At 32.2% G+C, this 20,509-nt stretch overlaps 1 protein-coding gene across 3 annotated transcripts; it reads right to left on the bottom strand.

Annotated features, from left to right (window-relative positions):
* Window positions 1–976: 976 nt before the first annotated feature.
* On the bottom strand, window positions 977–18,657 carry LOC107448470 (uncharacterized). 3 transcript variants are annotated; one of them, XM_087151026.1, is made up of 4 exons: window positions 18,522–18,657; window positions 5,700–6,872; window positions 1,892–2,293; window positions 977–1,312 (listed from the first exon to the last, which is right to left on the bottom strand). In XM_087151026.1, exons 2-4 carry the CDS (start codon window positions 6,503–6,505, stop codon window positions 1,294–1,296), a joined length of 1,227 nt encoding a protein of 408 aa, XP_087007152.1. In that variant the 5' UTR covers window positions 6,506–6,872; window positions 18,522–18,657; the 3' UTR covers window positions 977–1,293. The 3 variants fall into 3 exon arrangements, with proteins under 3 accessions (XP_087007152.1, XP_087007151.1, XP_015919151.3); XM_087151025.1 differs by lacking the exon at window positions 18,522–18,657 and adding an exon at window positions 15,764–16,060; XM_016063665.4 differs by lacking the exons at window positions 977–1,312; window positions 18,522–18,657 and adding an exon at window positions 15,764–15,933 and having other exon boundaries at window positions 1,665–2,293.
* Between the last annotated feature and the right edge of the window lie 1,852 nt (window positions 18,658–20,509).

The raw sequence follows: 20,509 nt of genomic DNA, 5'->3' as shown, positions 1-20,509 counted from the left end.
TACTTGTAACTCCCATCATTAGATCAAAAGTTATTCAGGGTGTTTAGTTTTTATTTTAAGCTCTGTATATTAAAAGCATGAAGCATGTCTAATAAGAATACTTTTTTTGAAACCATGAGCTTAAGGAAGTATAGGTCGAAAGTAAATTTTTAAACGGTTTTTATAAAATTTAAGTTAATGTTTATTTTTGCCAGTTTTTATAAATTTTGAGAACAATGCGCCATCGGAAGATATTAATTGATTTTAAAAAAAATTAAATTTACGTATATTTGTTTCTTTCTTCATCTAATTACTTTCCTTAATTGGATACCTGCACGACGTCAACAACGTAGTGCAAGTGACTTAGGTAAATCCGCATTTGTCGATGTAGAAGCCAATTAGGTTCGACACACAAGCGTGACGTCACTTACCGTATCCAATCAAATCTGATTTAAATCCCATGGTTATGCATAATCACTTCACTTCTTCTGTAGTTGCACATTATAGTGTTTTGAAAATAAAAACTTCGATTTGTTTGGTTCTTGCACCCTAGTATGTAAATGTGCATATAGAGTTGAAAATTATGATTTTGCTTTCATTTTTATACATTTGTTTAAGAGTCTTGTTAAGTTTTTTAAGAGAATTTTCAAGCAGTATAATGGCTGACCGTGTAAAACTAAGCACAGGCAGCTTTAGGGGTTGAAATTTGTCATTAGACTTCCGACTGATTTTTACGCCTAAACTTGAAAAAAAAACGCACCATCTAATATTATTATACTTGTAGCGTTTTCAGTATAACGTGTCCTTTCAGTATAACTTTCAACGAAACAAACAACAAATGAATTCGGAAGACTCCCCAAGCTTGCTATGCTGCTACCTCCCAAAAAAGATGCTATTTTACACAAATAAAATAAACGTTGTTATGCTGTGATATTAATTTCGTTAAATTTGCTTTTAAGCTCACGACCTGTAAGAATTTATAAATTATAGAAAACTCTTATGAATGGTAAAATTACGCTTTAATTCAAGCACAAATCTCAATAATAAAACTTCCTAGAGTATTAAACCTGTTCACACATCAGCTCGTAAGCATAACATAGGCGGAGGGATACACCGGAAGTTTTCTAAATTTCTTCCGGTTTTAGGTAGCTTATTGTTTACAATCAGTTCCATAGACTTTATGCCCTAATTTTAATTTTTTATTATTTCAGCATCCATTAAAACAGTAGAATTTTATTTCCACTAGATAAGAATTAAAACCTATGCTAGTACTTTTGAATATTTGCAGTCGAACTTCCTGTAGTGAAAGCTCATTTATGTTTTAGTGTTTTCACTACAGCGCGAGAAAGCGAGAATCTCGCATATTTTTTTCTTTTCTCGCATTAAAAAATGATTACCGCGAGAAATTCGCGCATTCTATAAATTAATTTCAAAATTCGCGAATTTCTCGTATTTTGGAAAAAGCTTCGAATTACGCCATTTAGAATAAAATCTGTTTCACTTTTCTTCCTTGATCTTTCATTTTTTTCAACATCTGCCCCGTTATCTAGCTTCCCTATTTACCAGTATTGTTCAGAACCTTTTCCAAAAACAGAACACAACCCCTTTCAGAACACATTTCTCTGCAACCACGTGTTTACCGTAAGGTTTCTTCATGTAAGACGTTCAAATTTTTAATGCACTAATGTAAGATGGACAAATACCTTGTAAAGGCAAAATCTTCTGATGATGCACCAAAAATATTCAATGCTTTAAAAAATAGAAGACGTTAAAAATGTGTTATAATTAAAGAAATGATTTTTTTTCAAGAGTTTTTAATTTTTAGAAATCTCACTTAACTTTTTGAAATCTCACCCTGTTTCTGAGAAAGGGTGAGAAATTTTCACCCATTTTTTTTCTATGATGAAAACACTGATAGTAGTCTTTGAGCTTTTGTGGCAACATAAGTGAGTTAACACCAATAGGAAGACGGAAATAACTTGTTAAGCGATGACGTATTGCACATCTAGCCAAATGCTGCAAGGATCTTGGTGATCTGTATCGACTCTCTCCTTTAGCCACAATATTGTCGTACCACCGCCAAGCTCTCCTCGCGTCTTTAGGAATTGTAGTTATTCCATCAACCAGAAAACTAAGCCACATGTCTAGTTTAGTTAAAAAGGGGTCAAGTATAGAAGCCCAGAGAATTTGCAAGGCTTCATCTTTTTCACTGCTCTGAAGATCTGGTGTACAACTGTATAAGTAAACCAATTGGACGCACCGATATCTACACGTATTGCTCTCTTTTAAGCTGAGTTCCCGGAAGCATCTTCTTCTGAAATTAGAAAAAATAAATATTTTAGTTCATACAAGGTTGTTATGATATATACAGTGGTGGCCAAAAGTGTGGACACTTTTTGAAAGTTTCATGTTTTTCAACTTTGTGTGCTTGTAGAATATATTAATTTTCACTTAAATACAAATATTTATATATCAAATTAAAGGTAATTTAATGTAGAATTTAATAATAAATACAGTATTAAAATATCTATATTACAAAAAAAGTTATACAACTAATAGTCAGATCTATCTTAGATTTGCATTTTTTTTAAAGTGATACTTACACAATCAATACTTAGTAGGATAACCCTTATTTTTTAAGACAGCTTCACAGCGTCTTTTCATCGAGTGAACGAGTGTTTGGAGTTTATCTTTCGTAACCACATGGTGCCAAGAATCAATTATAGCTTCAATAAGTTGTCTTTTATTGGATGGACGTTTTTTTCGCAAAAGAATTTTCAAACGTCGCCACAAATTTTCTATTGGATTGAGATCAGGGCTGTTTCCTAGCCATGGCAATATATCTGTACCTTTATTTTGAAACCATGCTTTGCATACTTTTGCTGTGTGGCATATAGCTGAATCCTGCTGAAAAATAAATGGTGCGTTGTTTGGGAAGAGATCCCTGATGGAGGGTATCAATTTTGGTTTCAGGACAGTTTCGATGCATTTTTTGGCATTCAGGATGCCATCAATCACTTGAACTCGGCCCACACCATCTGCAGACATACATGCCCAAATCATGACATTTGTTGAGTTTTTTGTAGTTGCTTCAATGCAATCAGGATGCAGTGCTTCACCTACTCTACGTCTCACGTATTTTCCACCATCACTACCAAAGAACGATATTTTACTCTCATCGATCCAGATTACTTGCTTCCATTGATTTTCTGACCATTTAATGTGTTCTTTTGCCCACTTAACTCGTTTTTCGCGTTGCTTTTGATTTAAATATGGTTTTTCCCTTGAATTCTAGCTTGTAGTCCAAATCCTGATAACCTGCTTCTTATTGTTCTTGAACTTACTGCAATACCCGCTGCATTCATTTCACATCTAATGGCATCTGATGAAATTTTTCTATCTTATAGGCATAGACGTATAATTTTTCTATCGGCAGTAGCACTTGTGCATTTTTTTCGGCCTGATTTGGCTTTATTTTCCACTGATTTCGTTTTTTCATAACGTAAACAGAACTTTTGTACACCAGAACTTCCCCAACAACACAGCATTTATTTTTCAGCAGGATTCAGCTCCATGCCACACAGCAAAAGTATGCAAAGTATGGTTTCAAAATAAAGGCATAGATATATTACCATGGACAGGAAACAGCCCTAATCTCAATCCAATTGAAAATTTGTGGCGACGTTTGAAAATTCTTTTGCGAAAAAAACGTCCATCCAATAAAATACAACTTATTGAAGCTATAATTGATTCTTGGCACCATGTGGTTACGAAAGATAAACTCCAAACACTCGTTTACTCGATGAAAAGACGCTGTGAAGCTGTCTTAAAAAATAAGGGTTATCCTACTAAGTATTGATTGTGTAAGTATCACTTTAAAAAAAATGCAAAGCTAAGACAGATCTGACTATTAGTTGTATATCTTTTTTTGCAATATAGATATTTTAATACTGTATTTATTATTAAATTCTACATTAAATTACCTTTAATTTGATATATAAACATTTGTATTTAAGTGAAAATTAATATATTCTACAAGCACACAAAGTTGAAAAACATGAAACTTTCAAAAAGTGTCCACACTTTTGGCCACCACTGTATATTTGTCGTTTTGTGACCGCTTGGACAATATACCGTCTCAGAGAAGAAATTAAAGTTTTGTACAAAAGTATTACAAGGTGGGCGTTTATAAATAGCGAAAATCGTGTTATAAACTCTATCGCTTACTGTTGGTTTGAAAGATTTTCATAAGTTTAAAAAAAACAACTGGAGCTTCTCAGTAAAGAACCTTAATTGGAATTGACACGATATATTAGCCCTTATAGGTGCGTCGTTAGACAGAGATAAAGAATGCAAATCACCACGTTTTCTATTTTCATGCAATGCGTTTATTTGAGATTAATCACTTATACATCAGAGGCATAGGTTGTGTTAAATGAATAAGAGATTAAATAAAGGACAATCACATTTTTATTACATTTAAAGAAAATGGAAGCATTAAGGTAACACCCAGAGAGGCCATCTTGCTGCGCTTTGTTAAATAGTACTTCGTAGCGGTAGCGAAATTCAAGTTACTTTTAGTTTTACTTTTAGTTACTTTTTTCTTATAAGTAATTTTTACACCACTAAATATCAAAAATTATAAGTATCACATAAAATGCAACGTTTCATTTTTACTGTAATCATGACAGGAATGAAAATTTTAGTTACAAATGTCTAACATTTCAGATTGGAGTTTAGTTCCATAGCAAAACTAAATTTAAAATTGGGCAAACAGAATTCTTAAAGTAGTGGTGCCATCTAGGAACAAAAAAAGAAACTCCAAAACAAGCGGAAAACTATTTTTTATACTTAAAAACATAAAGTTTTAAATAGCTTTTTTATTTAAACTTAAGGCAAGTGTAAAATTATTTTTAAAATTAAAAAATAGTTAAGGCTTAAAAACGTTTCAAATTTTGAAAAAGTTCAGTTTTGAATTTAAATTATTTTAAATACCACTCATGATAGGGTGGTCGTCTATATTTATTACGCTGAGAAATCAAACAAACGGCTATAGATAGCGCTGCAATTATTCAGCATAAAATATCCTCAAATTCCATTACTTTAAAAATTCGTTCTAAAATAATAAAGTTTTAATTTCTGAACAAATATATTTTCTTATTGTTGTTGTTGTTGTTACTTTACGTCGCACTAGAGCTGCACAATGGGCTATTGGCGACGGTCTGGGAAACATCCCGGAGGATGATCCGAAGATATGCCATCACAATTTTGATCCTCTGCGGAAGGGATGGCACCCCCGCTTCGGTAGCCCGACGACCTGCGCGCGAAGTCGAGCACTTTACGGTAGCACAGTTTAACGAGGACCAATACCGCACACCCTCGGTCCCTACGCAGACTGATCCAAGTGGTCACCCACCCGCACACTGACCGTAGCCAGTGATGCTTGACTTCGGTGATCTGCTGGGAACCGTGTCTTAACGATCAGTCCACTGCGGGACATATTTTCTTATTAAGAGTGATCTTTTAACTCAAAAGAGTTGGACACTTATTGAAAACATTGGAAAATTAATTAATGAAAATTATCACCCGAAACAAACTATTGAATATGTGTCACCCGAAACAAACCACAGATACCCACTTGAGATAAAGATTCTATTAAGAAACTTTCATTGTTCCGATTTTAAAAAATTCAAAAAATAAATTTAAATTAATCAACTTACTCAGCAACACTGATTCGAATCTTCTCTTTAATATCACAGTATATGAATGCGTTGAAGTCAGTGCTGATTCCAAATTCTAGTAAAGTTAAAAAAGTATCCAAGTCTTCCAAGAAGAACCTATCAGCATTTGGTCTATACTTTAAACGAGGATCAAAATAAGGAGAGATGCTCATGAGTTCACCGGGAATTTTGGCTTTTCCAGCTTGTATTTTTCCCAGAATGAATTTTAAAAGTAAAGGCTTCTTAAAAAGGCGGTCTTCAATGTGATGACTAATACAATGCACACGCAGACAACTTAAAAGTACTTGAGTATCACATTCGCATTCTTTAATGAGATATACATAACGCATCAATTTTGCAAAAGTTTCAAATCCATAGACACGAAACGCTTGCTCACATAAGTCAAAGGCTCTTAAACAAAGTTTAAGAGCGCAGGACACGAACAAACCACACTCGTTCTCGTAATGGTAAGTAAAAAGCAAATATACGCACCATTTCACCCGTTCTGAAGTACGAACCGTCAAGATGGCTTCCTTCAGAGAAGCAGGCAACCAATGCATGTAGTTTTCAAAAGAGTAATGTTTGGAGCTCCTTTCATCACCGAAACAATCTGTTTTTTCAAATAAAGACGACCATACGTAATTTGGATCGTGTTTTTCGGTGCCATGGATGTGAGCATCCACAACATCAGAAAGATTCTGAAAGTTTTCTGCGTATCTATTAAAATTTACTAAGGTGTTGTCTTCTGGATCGTATTGTTCTTTAACGTCCCCTCTCACTAAATATTTATTCTCGTTAAGGATCATATCGTCTGCTTAAAATCCTTTAGCCCAATTATCAAGATCTTCGTAGACACGAAAAAAATCTTCACCACGTGACTTGGACTCTTTATTTATTCTTGGACAGTGATGCATGTAGCGCCGGAATGCGGAATAAATCAAGAAAATGTCATTTTGAGTCACTTCGTCCGATAGAGTTTCAAATTCGTCATCCGAATGTGGATAATAAGGACGTACAAAATCTGCCAGGCATACATTGTCGTTATTCGCAATGATCTCAAATACGTCAGCCATATCCATTGTGATATCGTTCTGCAGGCAAAACACAATATAAAACTGTAACTCATGCAAAACACTGTCTCCTTTTTTAATCAGTCTCCTTTACTTCATGCTTCTAGAGGGGTAGAAGAATACATCATCAGAGAAAAATAGAATAAAATGATGAAAAAAGTACGAGATTATAAGAAAGTTCCTAAACAGAAGTTTCTTTGTGTAATTGGAAATTTTAATGACAAACTCAACACACTTAAATACAATATTTTATTTAATTCGAGGCTTAGGAAAACTGAAGAATTAGTAGTTAAGTTTTTAAAGGGATAATTAAAAACTTTCCACTTTCTTTATTCAAAAGTGTCAGAACAGAAATAATTATGTAACAAATATTATATCTTAAGTTCGAAACTTAAAATTGTGATTTTTCAAATATCCTTATAGAAACTTGACAGTTAATTTCTTGTTTTTCCAGGGAGCTTGTATAGTTTGTCTAATATAAGATCTTCTTCTGGACCTGTGGTGGTGTCTATGGTAACGAGATATTACTATTTCAAGTAGGGGTGTAGGGTTATTGCTTAGGACAGGTTTTTAGCTTGGGTCGGCGTGAGAAAGGGTATATTTTTCTTCCGTCTATTGTGTTAACCCTAGAGCAGTGTTTCCCAAAGTGTGGTACGCGTACCCCCAGGGGTACGGGAACAGTTTAGTGGGGTTACGCGTTCTAATGCGAAATATCTTGAAACAAATGAGAATTTCAAAAAATTCTATTTAAAAACAAAGCTATCCATGAAAATTTACGATTACGTGTTTTTCTATTGACTATTTTTTGCAGAGTTAGCAGTTAATAATTAGTGGTGTCAACAGCCAGTTGTGATTTTTAACTTTTGTGCAATTTTTTTATAGTAAAAAATACATTCATTTTTTCTTTATTAGTGGTACACAGCGTTTCGAAAATTTTAGAAAGGGTACACGAAAGTCATAAGTTTCGGAAACACTGGCCAAGAGTAAAGAGAAGCTACCCTCCCTGAATGCTCTATAATGAAATAATTCAATATAATACCGATTTTTTTAAAACCTTTCTGAATGCTTTAAGGTATTATATTGAGAAAAACAGAAATTTGAAGGCTAAATCCTTTTAAAATAAGGATTTATTTACAATAATTTGGTATCATACTATGATATCCCAACTTAAGATATTTAAAATTTAATACAATGAAGTAATATTTCCGGTATTTACCCGACTGTAGGTTTATAGGACCATTTAAGATGGACCATAAAAATTTATTATGGTATCTATATAGGTATATTTAGTTTTGATTAAAACAGCACCAATTACCACAATAACAGTAGAACAAATTACCAAAATCAATCGGCGTTAATAATAGCTTGGAATTTTATTACAAAACAAAAAAATAGCTTTTTTTATTTCAATTACCGTTAATTTTAAATTGCTTATTTTTAAATAAAATATGTTTCAAAAACGTAACTATTCACAAAATGAACAAATGGTTTTAGTTAACTTTAGAAATACTTATCCGAATTTAGAAATACTCATTCAGTTAACTTAGTTCATAGTTGTTGATGCCTGATCTTATTTGACAAAATGAATCAAATTTAAATAATTATTAAGAACGCGTAATCAACCTCGTTTTTGATCAATCAAAAGTAAAAGCTAGCGCCGGCTCCTTGGCCACCACTCTCTCCTGATTTCAGCAGCATGGATTTCTTTCTTTGGGGTGCACATAAAAGCGCTGTTTACTTAACATCTGTAGATTCAAAAATGGATCTGGTTCTAAGAATCTTCTATGTTGCTGTGAATTTCCAACAAATTCAGCTGTATTCGTGCGAGACCACCAATATGGGACGGATCATGGGATAGAGTCCCCTTGCCGAGGTTTTTGTGGTTGTCCTCCATGTAACGCAAATACGGGTTCTATCAAAACTCCTCTGCGAAAGGCAAATTTCTCCCAATACTTAATCCAGGAGTTCCCTTGTTTTCTGGATTGGGTTCAAAATTACAAGGCTACGGAGTTGAACATTAGTAGTCGTAAACCCAAAAATTCGGTCGGCTGTTCAACGACGGCTATAAAATAAAATACTATCTCTAATATTTTTTTTTTGAATAAATACTTTTGAAATATATTGCGACAATGTAAACATTCAGCAATAGATCAATTAAAATATTAGTACAAAAAAATACAGCGTCAGTCACCGATGACTGACGTAGTATCCAACGTGTTAATTGTTCAAAATAGTTATAGTAATTTTTAAATAAAAGCTGAAAACGTTTGTTTCAAGAGGTTTTAACCTTCGTTAAAAAAAAAAAAAGTATTTTTATTAATTCAAATTTTTACAGCTCACTCCCCCATTTAACATAATTTAAAAATGTAAATAAATAAAATATTAGGAAGCCAAAATGTTGCTTTTTTTTCTTTATTTTCAGTAAAAAAAATTTATTGTAAAATTATTAGTAAAAATTATCAGTTGATACGGTGATTTATCAACTGACAATGTGATTATTGATATGGTGATTATTGATATGGTGATTATTAGTGGTGATTTATCTCCCCGTCAAGTTCTCTCCATAAAACGCTTTAACGAGCACAGTAGTGACAAGTATAGAAGTGACAAAATCTTGAAGGATAATATCTTGCCTAGACCAAGTTAGATTCTATAATCTCATTATGTGTATCATTCAGTTGATGCTAATATGTCTTTAATGGTGATTTTATATCCCCTCCATAAAATGTCTTAAAAGGCACAGTAGTGACAAGAACAGAAGTGACAAAACGATGAAGAATATAATTTTGTTTGAACCTAGTTACAGGGTCAATAGCCGGATTATGTATTTTATTGAATTTAGTCATTAGAATGATCAGATATAAAATAAAAATTTAATTATGAATGTGAAATAGAATATAAAAGGTATGGACGTAATTGAAGTTTATTGAAATAAATTGATACTTTTAAGCTGATTTAAATACACAATTTGTTTAACTATAGTCGAAACATTTACTATATTTTTACTTATATATGGAAAATGAGGAATAATAATAACTCATACGTGAGAATTTCTATGTAGCTACCATAGCCGAAGTCGCCACCTTTTAGGACAAGGGACCAATAGGACAGGGGCACGTATGACAGGGTTGCCACAGTAAAAAATGAAAAAAACTAGTTGCTTTTAGTAGCCCCAAGCATGAAAATAGTTGCCTAAAACAATGAAAATAGTTGCCTGAACAGGAACAAAAATTTATCAAAAATAGTAGCCAAATAAATAAAATTTTAGCTTAATTGTCAAATACTATGATTAGGACTGGGTGAAGTCAGAAATTTTAAATCGTGATACATCGTCCGTTAGATATCGCGATTTAGCATATGTTCAAAAATTACCTTTAAATCAATCAAAAATAAATAAAAATGAATAAATTTATTACAAAAGAAAATATTAATTCTAAACATATTCTACTATGACATCAATATCATGGCTCAATTTTTTTCAATTAAAATAATAAAGAAGTCAAAGTAAAAGCAAACCTAAGCTTTATTTTCTTTTTCTTAAATTAAAAATGATTTAAGACTTATTGGTTTAAAAATAATAATACCGTAACAAAATATTTTACATAAATGCATTAAAAATTAAAAGAAAAAAAAAAACGAAAGTGGAAAACAAACCAAAGAAATGTTCACTTTAGAAAAATGAAATATTTTTTTTAATTATTTGTTTAAAAAAAACCATGCTTTTGAAACATTATTAGACCCTTTTTTTATTATTTAAAATAGTAAAAAGTAGTATTAAATAATGGTCAAATTATGTACATAATAAATGCAAAAATATTTTTACTTATTTATTATTTTCTTTTTCGAAAATAAAATCAAGAATCTTCAATGAAGAATCTTCCTTTTTATTTATATTTTCTTTTCATTGATCTATTGAATTCAGAACGAAAATTTAAGATAACAGTGATTGTGCAGCAATCGCAAAGTAACAGTAGGTCTACTAAGAATAAATGACAAGAATCGTTAAACCCAAACAGAAAATAAAATGGTATGAAATAATGTAGAACAAAACGATCGCTAAGTAGCAAAAGTCTCACTGAAAATAATTTACAAGAAACCCGACAATTATTTCCGACGAAATAAAATGCACAACGATCGCAAAATGACTTAAGTCCCATTAAAAATAATCTTCAAAAAACGCAAAATCCTAAAGACAAAAAGAAACTATGCATTGCGTTTTATATTATAACGCTGATCCTCGCACGAAACCGGGAGTTCTGATTCAATTTGATCTTCGTCATTCAACATGACGAAACTAACATTATCTTTCTTAGCAAAACGCTATCTACATCTCTGCAGCTAGACCAGGGGTTTCCAACTGGCGGCCCGGGGGCCGAATCCGGCCCGCGAATCCTTTTTTTGTGACCCGCAAACTAAAGTATATTAGTTGTCATTTTTTTGCGGACAATTTTCGCATGGGGTTTATGGTACTTTATTTCGTATGTGGGTTTAAAATACTCTTCTCGTTAATAAAATCCTATTTTCTTCGTTTCTGCGAAATTTGACATGCCAACGGTGAAAAGAAATTTATTTTTCAGGTTTTGCATCCAAGAAAATATTTATTCAAATACAAAAATAATCATGCATGTTGCTCTTTTTTTTTTTTTTTTTCTTTTTTTTTTTTTTGTATTATGTGAATATAAGCTCCTACGTATCAGAAATTTTCTCGAAGAAATTCTCCGATTTAACTTTTTGAAACCACTCATTTTGGACGAAAATATTTTCTTACACATTATTAAATTTTAAATTTAAAATGTAAATATCTATTCTCTGGTGGTTACAGCAGACAAACCTCAATTTTCTCATTGAATATTTTGTGTGCTACTATGTTAGTTTTAATACCTTCACAATAAGATGTCTGTTGCACATCAATTGTTTAATACATAGGTGCATATTAAGTTATTGTAGCCCGAATTTTTATTATTTATTTAATATTTTTAAAAATATTATTAATAACAATTAAATATTTTTAAAAATCTACTTCTTATTTTAATTTGTAATTCAATACTTTTGTTTCGTACAACTTGGTAAAACTCTGACAGTAATATTTAATGTTCCTTCAAACATAAAAGAATCCTACAAAAAATTTTGATAAAGTTGCGGCCCGCCATCTGATTTGTGTTTTTATTTGTGGCCCCCGGCCTCATGCAAGTTGGAAATCCCTGAGCTAGACTAAATCAAAATCGTCTTCGTCAGTGCCGTAACAGCGTTAGCCTAGTCAAGGCTCCTTGCATATTAAATCGTTAAACCGCGATTGTAGTCTTATTCAGGCGGCTTAAATCAGATTTCTGATACATCGCCAAAAACGAAAGTCATTACATCGGCCTACCGATATATGCGTTAAATCGGTATTTCGCGATACATTGATTTATCGCCCAGTCCTAACTATGCTCCAATTAAAAAAACGTTTTGTACAAATATAAAAGGTATACATATTACAAAATAGGTACCTACTAAATAAAAGTTGAATTACAATAAGAAATGAATGTTAATAGAAGGAAAAAATAAAATAACGAAACTGCCCCTCAGAGAGAAAATATAACAAGTACTTTATTAAATCAAATGGAAATTGAAATTTTTGGTTTTTTGGACATAAATGATTGTATAAAACAGTGATTCTCAACCTTCTTTTTTTGTGGCTGCACACTTTTAACGATTTCGAAATTTGACGGAAATGAAAAAAATTAGTTTAAAAGCTGTTTACTTACCTATAAATACACTGTGATAAATAGTTTGTGATAATAATTTTGAATGTGAAATAAAATAATATGTACTACAAAATCACGTTTATTAAGGGATTAATTACTTCTTCCGACTAATTATTTGTTAGTAACAGTTATTTATTTTTTGCTAGTTATTAATTGTTAGCTTGCTTTCTATAGTTATTATCTGTTCGTTTTTTTACATTAATTCTTATTTTTTTTGTGATTTCCTGTAAACTAGTATTTTTGCTAATTATTAATTGTTAGCTTATTTCTTGTTAGTTATCCTTTGTTAATTTGTTTTAATAACTATTTATTGCATAGCTTACTTTAATGATTAGTTTTTATTTCCGTTAGAAAGTAAATAATTAGCCTGCTTTCCTTTGTTGATTAATAATTTTAAAAGTCATTAAATTTCCTACCTATAACATTTTTTAAAATTTTCAAAGACAATTTAAACACTTCTTTTTTATTCATATTTTAATCTTATTTTAAGATTGTCTGAGACAAGACAGTCACCGACTAAGATGTTCACGCGGTTAAAGCGTGAAAAAATCATAAAAAGTATATATATATATATATATACAGTGGGTGATCGGTTAACGAACATAATCCGTTCCAAGACTATGTTCGCTATCCGAATTGTTCGTTAACCGATCATCGATTCACCATAGACTTCTATGTGAAATCGACTAATTCGTTCTGGAGACCCCAAAAATTAAATTTTAAAAAATGTATAATTTCTTAGTAAGTTTTTAAAAAAACGAAGGATGGACACAGCTTCCGCCAAGCAGAAATCAACTGTCGCTGTGTGACTTCTGATCACGCCTTTTGAATGATACGAATAGCTTCAAGAATGTCAAATTTTTCCTTCCAAAACTTTTTAAAGTCATTGTTGAGGAGAATTGGCTTGCTTCAAAACACCGACGAAGCAGCGTGCGAGTGCAGGGGTCTGTCTAGGTTTTTCTGAGAGGTACCTATTTTGTGAAAATTTAGACATAATTTGTGAAAAATTAAAAATTATACTAAAAAATCAACACAAAAATATGGATTTATCGTTTCTTAAGGGATACAAAAATAAAAATTTAAGAGAAAGTATTTTGTGAAACTACCGTTTTTCCTAAAATTGAATTTGTGAAATTACCGTTTTTCCTAAAGTTGAATTTGTGAAGGTACCGCTAAACGGTAGTAAATTCGGCCTGGACAGACCCCTGGAGTGTACAATTTCTTGAAAGCCGCAATAACCTCCTGATCTATCGGCTGAATCAGCAAAGTCGTATTCGGAGGTAGAAACTGAACTGTCAGTCAGGGAAAGTCTGTCAACAATATATCTTCAAGATCATTTGGGTGTCCTGGTGCATTGTCCAATAGCAGCAGTGCTTTCAACGGCAAGTCATTGGTATCAAGGTAGTCCTTGATGCTCGGAGCACAAACTGTAAATAGCCATTCTTTGAAAAGATATTGCGTGACCCATGCCCTCTGATTCGATCTCCATATTACTGGCAGTTTGCTCTTAATTATGGAAATTTTTTTTAATGCTCTGGGATTCTCAGAGTGGTAAACGAGAAGTGGTTTAAGCTTCATATCACCACTAGCGTTAGCTCCCATACGAAACGCCAATCGGTCTTTCATAGGTTTATGCCCAGGAACACTTTTCTCATCCTTCGTGATGTAGGTACGGTTCGGCATGTGCTTCCAAAACAAACCAGTTTCATCACAATTAAATATTTGTTGTGGACGATACCCTTCTGTTTCAATGAATTCTTGAAATTTGAGACAGTACTTCTCAGCTTCTTCTTTATCTGCACTAGCAAACTCACCATGCATTAATACATGTTGTAATTCCATACCTTCTTTTAAACTTTGTAAACCAGCCAGTGGTAGCGCGTCATCGGCACCTATATATTTTATAGTCTGCACAGTTTGAAAAAATTAAGAATTCGCTTAATTTATTCGCCATATCATCAAGTCCACTCGCCCATAACTTATCGGCTGTCAGAAAATATTGATATTCATATTGAAATTGAAGTATTCAAGTGTGTATTGATTTTAGTCATAATAATAATTATTGAATGACCTTTAAATTCATTGTTAATTCAAGTTTCATTTAGTAATTATCAATACTAAGCATTGTTTAAACATTTTTCCTCTCAGTGATCTTATTTTGTATGCAAAATGATAAATGTTTAATATTAATTTTTTTCAGGCCGAGAAGTGTTCGTTAGAATTCGTTTTGTTCATTATCCGAATATGTGTTCGTTGTCCGAACACAAAAAATCTTTCTTGAAAGTGTTCGTTATCCGAATATGTGTTCGTTATCCGAACACAAAAATCTTTCGTGAAAGTGTTCGTTAACCGATTTGTTCGTTAACCGATCACCCACTGTATATATATATATATATATATATATAGCACATAGTTTTATTAACTGCGCATAAGGTGCAAGTATATCGAACTCATAAAATAAGCTAAAATATTGAGAAAATATGGAAAATAATAAAAAATAATGACAAGAGAAGAAGATTATTAAAAATAATTTTTCAAAAGTATTTAAAAAATATAATTTTTGATATCAAAAAAAAATTATATATATATATATACTTTTTTTAAATTTAAACTTTACTCGTAATAAAAAAAGCATTATAATTCTTATTGTATCATTTCCAATATTTGGCAGCACACACAAGTGCCGCGGCACAATGGTTGAGAATCACTGGTGTAAAAGTTAGCTTTCTTTTATTGACGTTCTGAAAAGTAGCATTCACTTTAACGAAAAAACTTCGCTAAGAGTAAAAAAAGTATCCTAATAGTCGCCTATTCCTGAAAATAGTTGCTTTTTAGCTTTTTCAGGCAAAAAAAAAAAGTCGCCATTGTCATCCAAGGCCGAAAATAGTAGCAATCCGTTGCATTTTAGTAGTCTATGGCAACCCTGGTAAGATAAATAGTAATAAATATAAAAATACAGGTATATAACTGGCAGGCAGACAACTAAATGTTTGTTTTTTTAATGCAAATACAATAACCTTGGCGATTCTAGCTAGCACAAAAAGATACAAAATATTTTATGCGAGCAGTGATGGCTCAGGGGACCTTATTCAGAAAATAACAAATTAGAAATTATAAAAACAATAATATTTTCAGGCATACGTAAGGATTTTGAAACTCAATATGACAAGATTCACTTTGAAAATGTTAAATTGAAGTTTAATTTTTGTACGTGTAGAGATATAAAAAAAAAAAATATTTTACTTACAGGTCAATTTTCTTTGCATATGAAGATAATTCTCATTTACAGTGTCAACAATAATGACTGTAGTAGATATATTTTGTTAATTAAGTTATTCTAACGATGTTTGTAATTTAAGAACTACGAAACTATATAGTAGATACATACAAATGTGTATGTAATGGCGTTTATTTGTTACTCTATTTTCCCAAAATTTGATAAATATTTAGCAGGAATTTAGGAGCTGATAAACATTTCTTGATAAAAGAAACACGATGATAAGTTATTTATCTAATCCAAGCTGTTATCCTACAAAAGCGAACTGAAACTTATATTTTACCCACAATCCCAACTACGATACGATAATTCATACTTAACCTTGAGCGATTTAATTCTATAATGGATCAATGCTTTCATCTATTTCTCGATAGAGAGCGTTTATCAGCTAATAGAAATAAATATTTACAAATTATGTACTATTTTATTTAAAAGAATAAATATTTAGAATTATGATGTCAATGAAATATACTATTTTAAGTGAAAAATTTCCTTTTAGGGTAGCATACTAGTTTAAATGTCTAGGTATTTGTTAATGCCAGCCTCAAATATATATTTTTAAAATCATTGAAGTCGAAAAAGTATTTATATTACGGGGTATCACGTTACAATTAAAGGGGGGTAAAAACATTAAAAATTCAACGAATCATTTCTTAAGTAGTACTGAAAACATCAAAACCTATTTGATTGCCTGGAAAACTAAGAAGCGTGAGAAGAAATTCCAAATTTTATCACGCAATTCAGCTAGTTTTGATGCTTTTCATTCCGCTTTCATTACTAGTGATTTAAAAGTCTAAGATAGCATGTTTCTTTATGACACGTTTAAATATTAATTTGCGACCTATATAACGACATGCTTATTTAATTCAAATTTTTCAAGAATTTTAAATGTTTACATTTAGGGCGATCTTTATAGACCACCGTCCTACAGTTTCTTAAGTGTATGAGATATTCCGTTTCACAGTCTGAAAAAAAAATGATTCCGCAGAAAACGAGCTCTTCAAGTTTCAACATCTTTTTAACAATTGGTGACCGCTGATTCGGATGTTTTTAAGTTCCTTCAACGGAATAACGGAACTTAATTGTTCTAATCGGCCGTAACTCGTATTTTGATGGAAATCAAAACTGTATCTTTCACCATCAGAATTCAAATTATACAAATTTAAGAAGTTATTGACGCTATTTCAGAAAATTTTCCTAGATCGCATTTCGGGGGTCAAAAGTCCGACTCCGTCAAAAATGCCATGTTTATTCAGAGAAAGTGTATTTTTGTGTCTGATTTCGTAACTCAAAATATCGCCTGCACTTATTAATCAGCATATTTGAGATAACCCCCTCGAGCCATTAAGATTGAGTTCTAGAACGTGAAAATTCGATCTTTAGATCAAAAGTTACTCAAAGTGCTCTCTTTTTGCGCTCTGTGCATTTGCATTATAAGATAAGACAACTCAAAACGTGCAATTTAAATTAGAGTCAAACGATTTCTAAACCGACAGCTTATTGCTTAATGGGCAAAGTTAGCATTAGACAAAATAACCATTTTCATATCTCTCGATTCTATTAAAATGAGTATTATTCGCTGAGGCAAACCAGTACAATATTATCCTTAAAAACCTTTATATAACAAAATAGAACAAATTATCGTACAAAAATACAATTACATACTGAAAACTTAGCACACTGTTGAACTTTGCACCGTCCATTTCGAATGTTTGTTCAATTAGACAAGGGTTAATAAATCATTCGTTGTATTGGGCAAACAAAACTGAATATATGTGTGAATAAATAAAAACTAGTTCAATATCCTAATAAATACTCTACGTTTTTTAGTAATCATGTAATCAAAATCTTTCAAAGATTGAATTTTAAGCTGATGACATATATCCGATTTTTGTACCTATTTCATAACAATTTGAAAGTTCTGCAAAATGTTGAAGTTAATTTCTTAACTGAAAAGTACATTTACAATTAAGCAATTTTTACCTTCACCAACATTTGGAAATCTGCCAGAAATTGAAATTAACAGCTTACAACTATTTCAAAATTTCAGCTGAATTGGCATGGTGAAATCATAAGTCTAATATTGTCTTTTGCTCTTATTTTGATGACAACTATACATTTCAGATAAAGCACATAAATTTATGGTTTTATTTCATGTTAGTATTAAATAATTTTAACAGTATTTAAAATTCAAATTTCCTTTAACCCTTTGCATCACCGCGTTACACATCTGCAACACACATGAAAATTCAATCATATAATGAGCTGAATTTACCTATAAAATCGAACCAAATTCAGGTAAAGAAAATATTGCAAACTCGGGGGAACCAAGTCTTGGTGCAGCTACCAATATTATAATGCGTTCAGCAAGAATTGTTTCACGACATAAGGATATACAATTTTTTTACAACAATCCCCTTGATTGTATATTTGGCTAAGGAGGGATTGAAAAATGTGGTGTTAAACTTTGTTACCATAAAAACAACAATTTCAAATTTTTTCACATGAAGTTTTAAATATATTGGAATTTTTGTGCTATTTTTCACGATAGTGGAGATGTTCAACAAATGCTTTTTATCAATAAATTTTTAATTTTAAGGTCTTAAGTTTTTCATTATTTTTTACACGCTTAATATGATGTATTCTAACATCCGCGAAAATATTTCTTAAATCAGAGTTGTTGAGTTACAAAGGGTTAAGATAACACAAAAAAGAAGAAAGTGCTTACCAAAAAACAAGACTTTATTCTTCGATGAAAACTCTACAGCAAATTTGAAAAGTGATAAATTTATTAATTGGAATTTACAAAAACAAAATAATTAATCCATATTGAGTTTAATATTTTGGATTCAGATTGACTCTGCTTATTTTATATTAGGAACACACAAAGATATAAGTAATACCACATCATCTTTGCTCATATCATTTAATGAATCCATATTAAAAACAGACTTAGAGTTAGCACTCGCGAACCGCACAACTTTATCCATAAAATCCTCATCGTTATGTCTTTTAGCAAAGGTAAAGAGAGAACATGCATTCATGGTGTTAAGGTGGCTTAGCAATTCCATCTTGCAAACTTCTCGTAAAGACAGCACTCCGTACTTGTCAGCCGCGTAGTACAGTTCCAAGGTCTCTTCAAAATTCCCAGTTTCGTTTGCAGCAGAATACAGAAAGTTGACGAGTCTCTTCATTGTAGCTGATCCGATGTCTGAAACGACAACTTCGTTTTCGGCAGCTTCTCTCGAATCGGTATCGAACATTTTCCGGAATACAGGGGAGCGTGATTGCAATACCAGTTTGTGAGCTTTAATATTGTCCTCATCCACTTTTAAGACTATGTCGGTGTCAATTGCTTTGTCGAAAATTGTTTTAAAGTCCAAGCTGAGTTTTTCCATTGCATCACTCGTTTCATTTTCCAGGTCAGATGCCATTACGGTGCAAGATACTCTAATATTTCGACCCCTATATTCTGAAACCGAATTCTCAGCAATTAAATCAAATTTTTTAGAATTCATATAACCTAGCTCCTTAATTTTCGTACAAATAGTTGAATTATTTGCGTCAATCATGGTAAGCACAGAACGTCCATTTTCTACGAACTTTGGATTCCACAAACTCAAAGAAAGAGGGCCACTATATTTAAATTTGAATTCTAGAAATGAAGTCTTCCCTCCTTTAGTAATAAATTCTGGACTTCGTAAAGTACTGTCGCATCTTAAATCTGCCCCTTTAAGCATCCATTCAAAAAACAAGAAATGATCAAGATAAATTATGATAAGATTGTCACTTTTTAAAACACCTACCATTTCCAAACTAGAGATATTTATTTTCAAACTAATATCAATTTATAATAATTATTAGTTTGGAATCAAACTAATAAACAATTTCCAAATTACTGTAATTTACAAACTAAAATCGTTTCAATGGTTGCAGCAAGTTTCAGTCATAAAGAATATCTAAGCTATGTTACAGTTTAAAATTCTTCGAATTGCAGTTATTTGTTAGTAATATTTTACCTTTTCACTTAACTTCACTGTAGTGACAATGTGCGACAAAAGAATAGTTGACACATTCAACCTTGAATGGTTTGGTTAAATTATCAGTTTTCCGTCATCAAAGGGGACGTGGTAGCCCAGTGGTAAGAGAATCGAACTCCGTTCTGGAGGGTGGGACCAGATCTATGACCCATTGAGTACATGCTCCTAAAATCTGTGGAATGAAAAAGGCTTGTGGTGGGTCACTGACCATGTGTACAGGGTTTTGTAACAAATTTCCTTTCCCTTAAGATCTATGTCTAATTTGAGAAAGTGACTACACAAATTGTGATTTCATATCTTCGTATCATTCTCATAGATGTTTCCCGAATCGTCGCCAATAGATCACCGTGCAGCTCTAGTTCGACGTAAATAAAGTCCCTACCTAAGTAGGTAGGTAGGTACTTTATTTACGTCGCACTAGAACTGCACAATAGGCTATTGGCGACGGTCTGGGAAACATCCCGGAGGACGATCCGAAGACATGCCATCACAATTTTGATCCTCTGCGGAGGGGATGGCACCCCTGCTTCGGTAGCCCAACGACCTACACGCGAATTCGAGCACTTTACGGTAGAACAGTTTAACGAGGACCAATACCGCACAGCCTCGGTCCCTACGCAGACTGATCCAAGTGGTCACCCACCCGCACACTGACCGTAGCCAGTGATGCTTGACT

This window comes from Parasteatoda tepidariorum, chromosome 9, assembly GCF_982258835.1.
Source record: "Parasteatoda tepidariorum strain Cologne lab strain chromosome 9, Ptep-v5.0, whole genome shotgun sequence".
Classification (NCBI taxonomy): Eukaryota; Metazoa; Arthropoda; class Arachnida; order Araneae; family Theridiidae; genus Parasteatoda; species Parasteatoda tepidariorum.
This window is presented reverse-complemented; position numbering and strand designations above follow the sequence as displayed.

Bases quoted from the DNA above. Each gene is read 5' to 3' on its own strand.
- LOC107448470 (XM_016063665.4), bottom strand. From the start codon at position 6,505: ATGATCCTTAACGAGAATAAATATTTAGTGAGAGGGGACGTTAAAGAA. The intron at 2,294-5,699 runs GTAAGTTGATTA...TTCTAATTTCAG, and splicing joins ATTCGAATCAGTGTTGCTGA to AAGAAGATGCTTCCGGGAAC.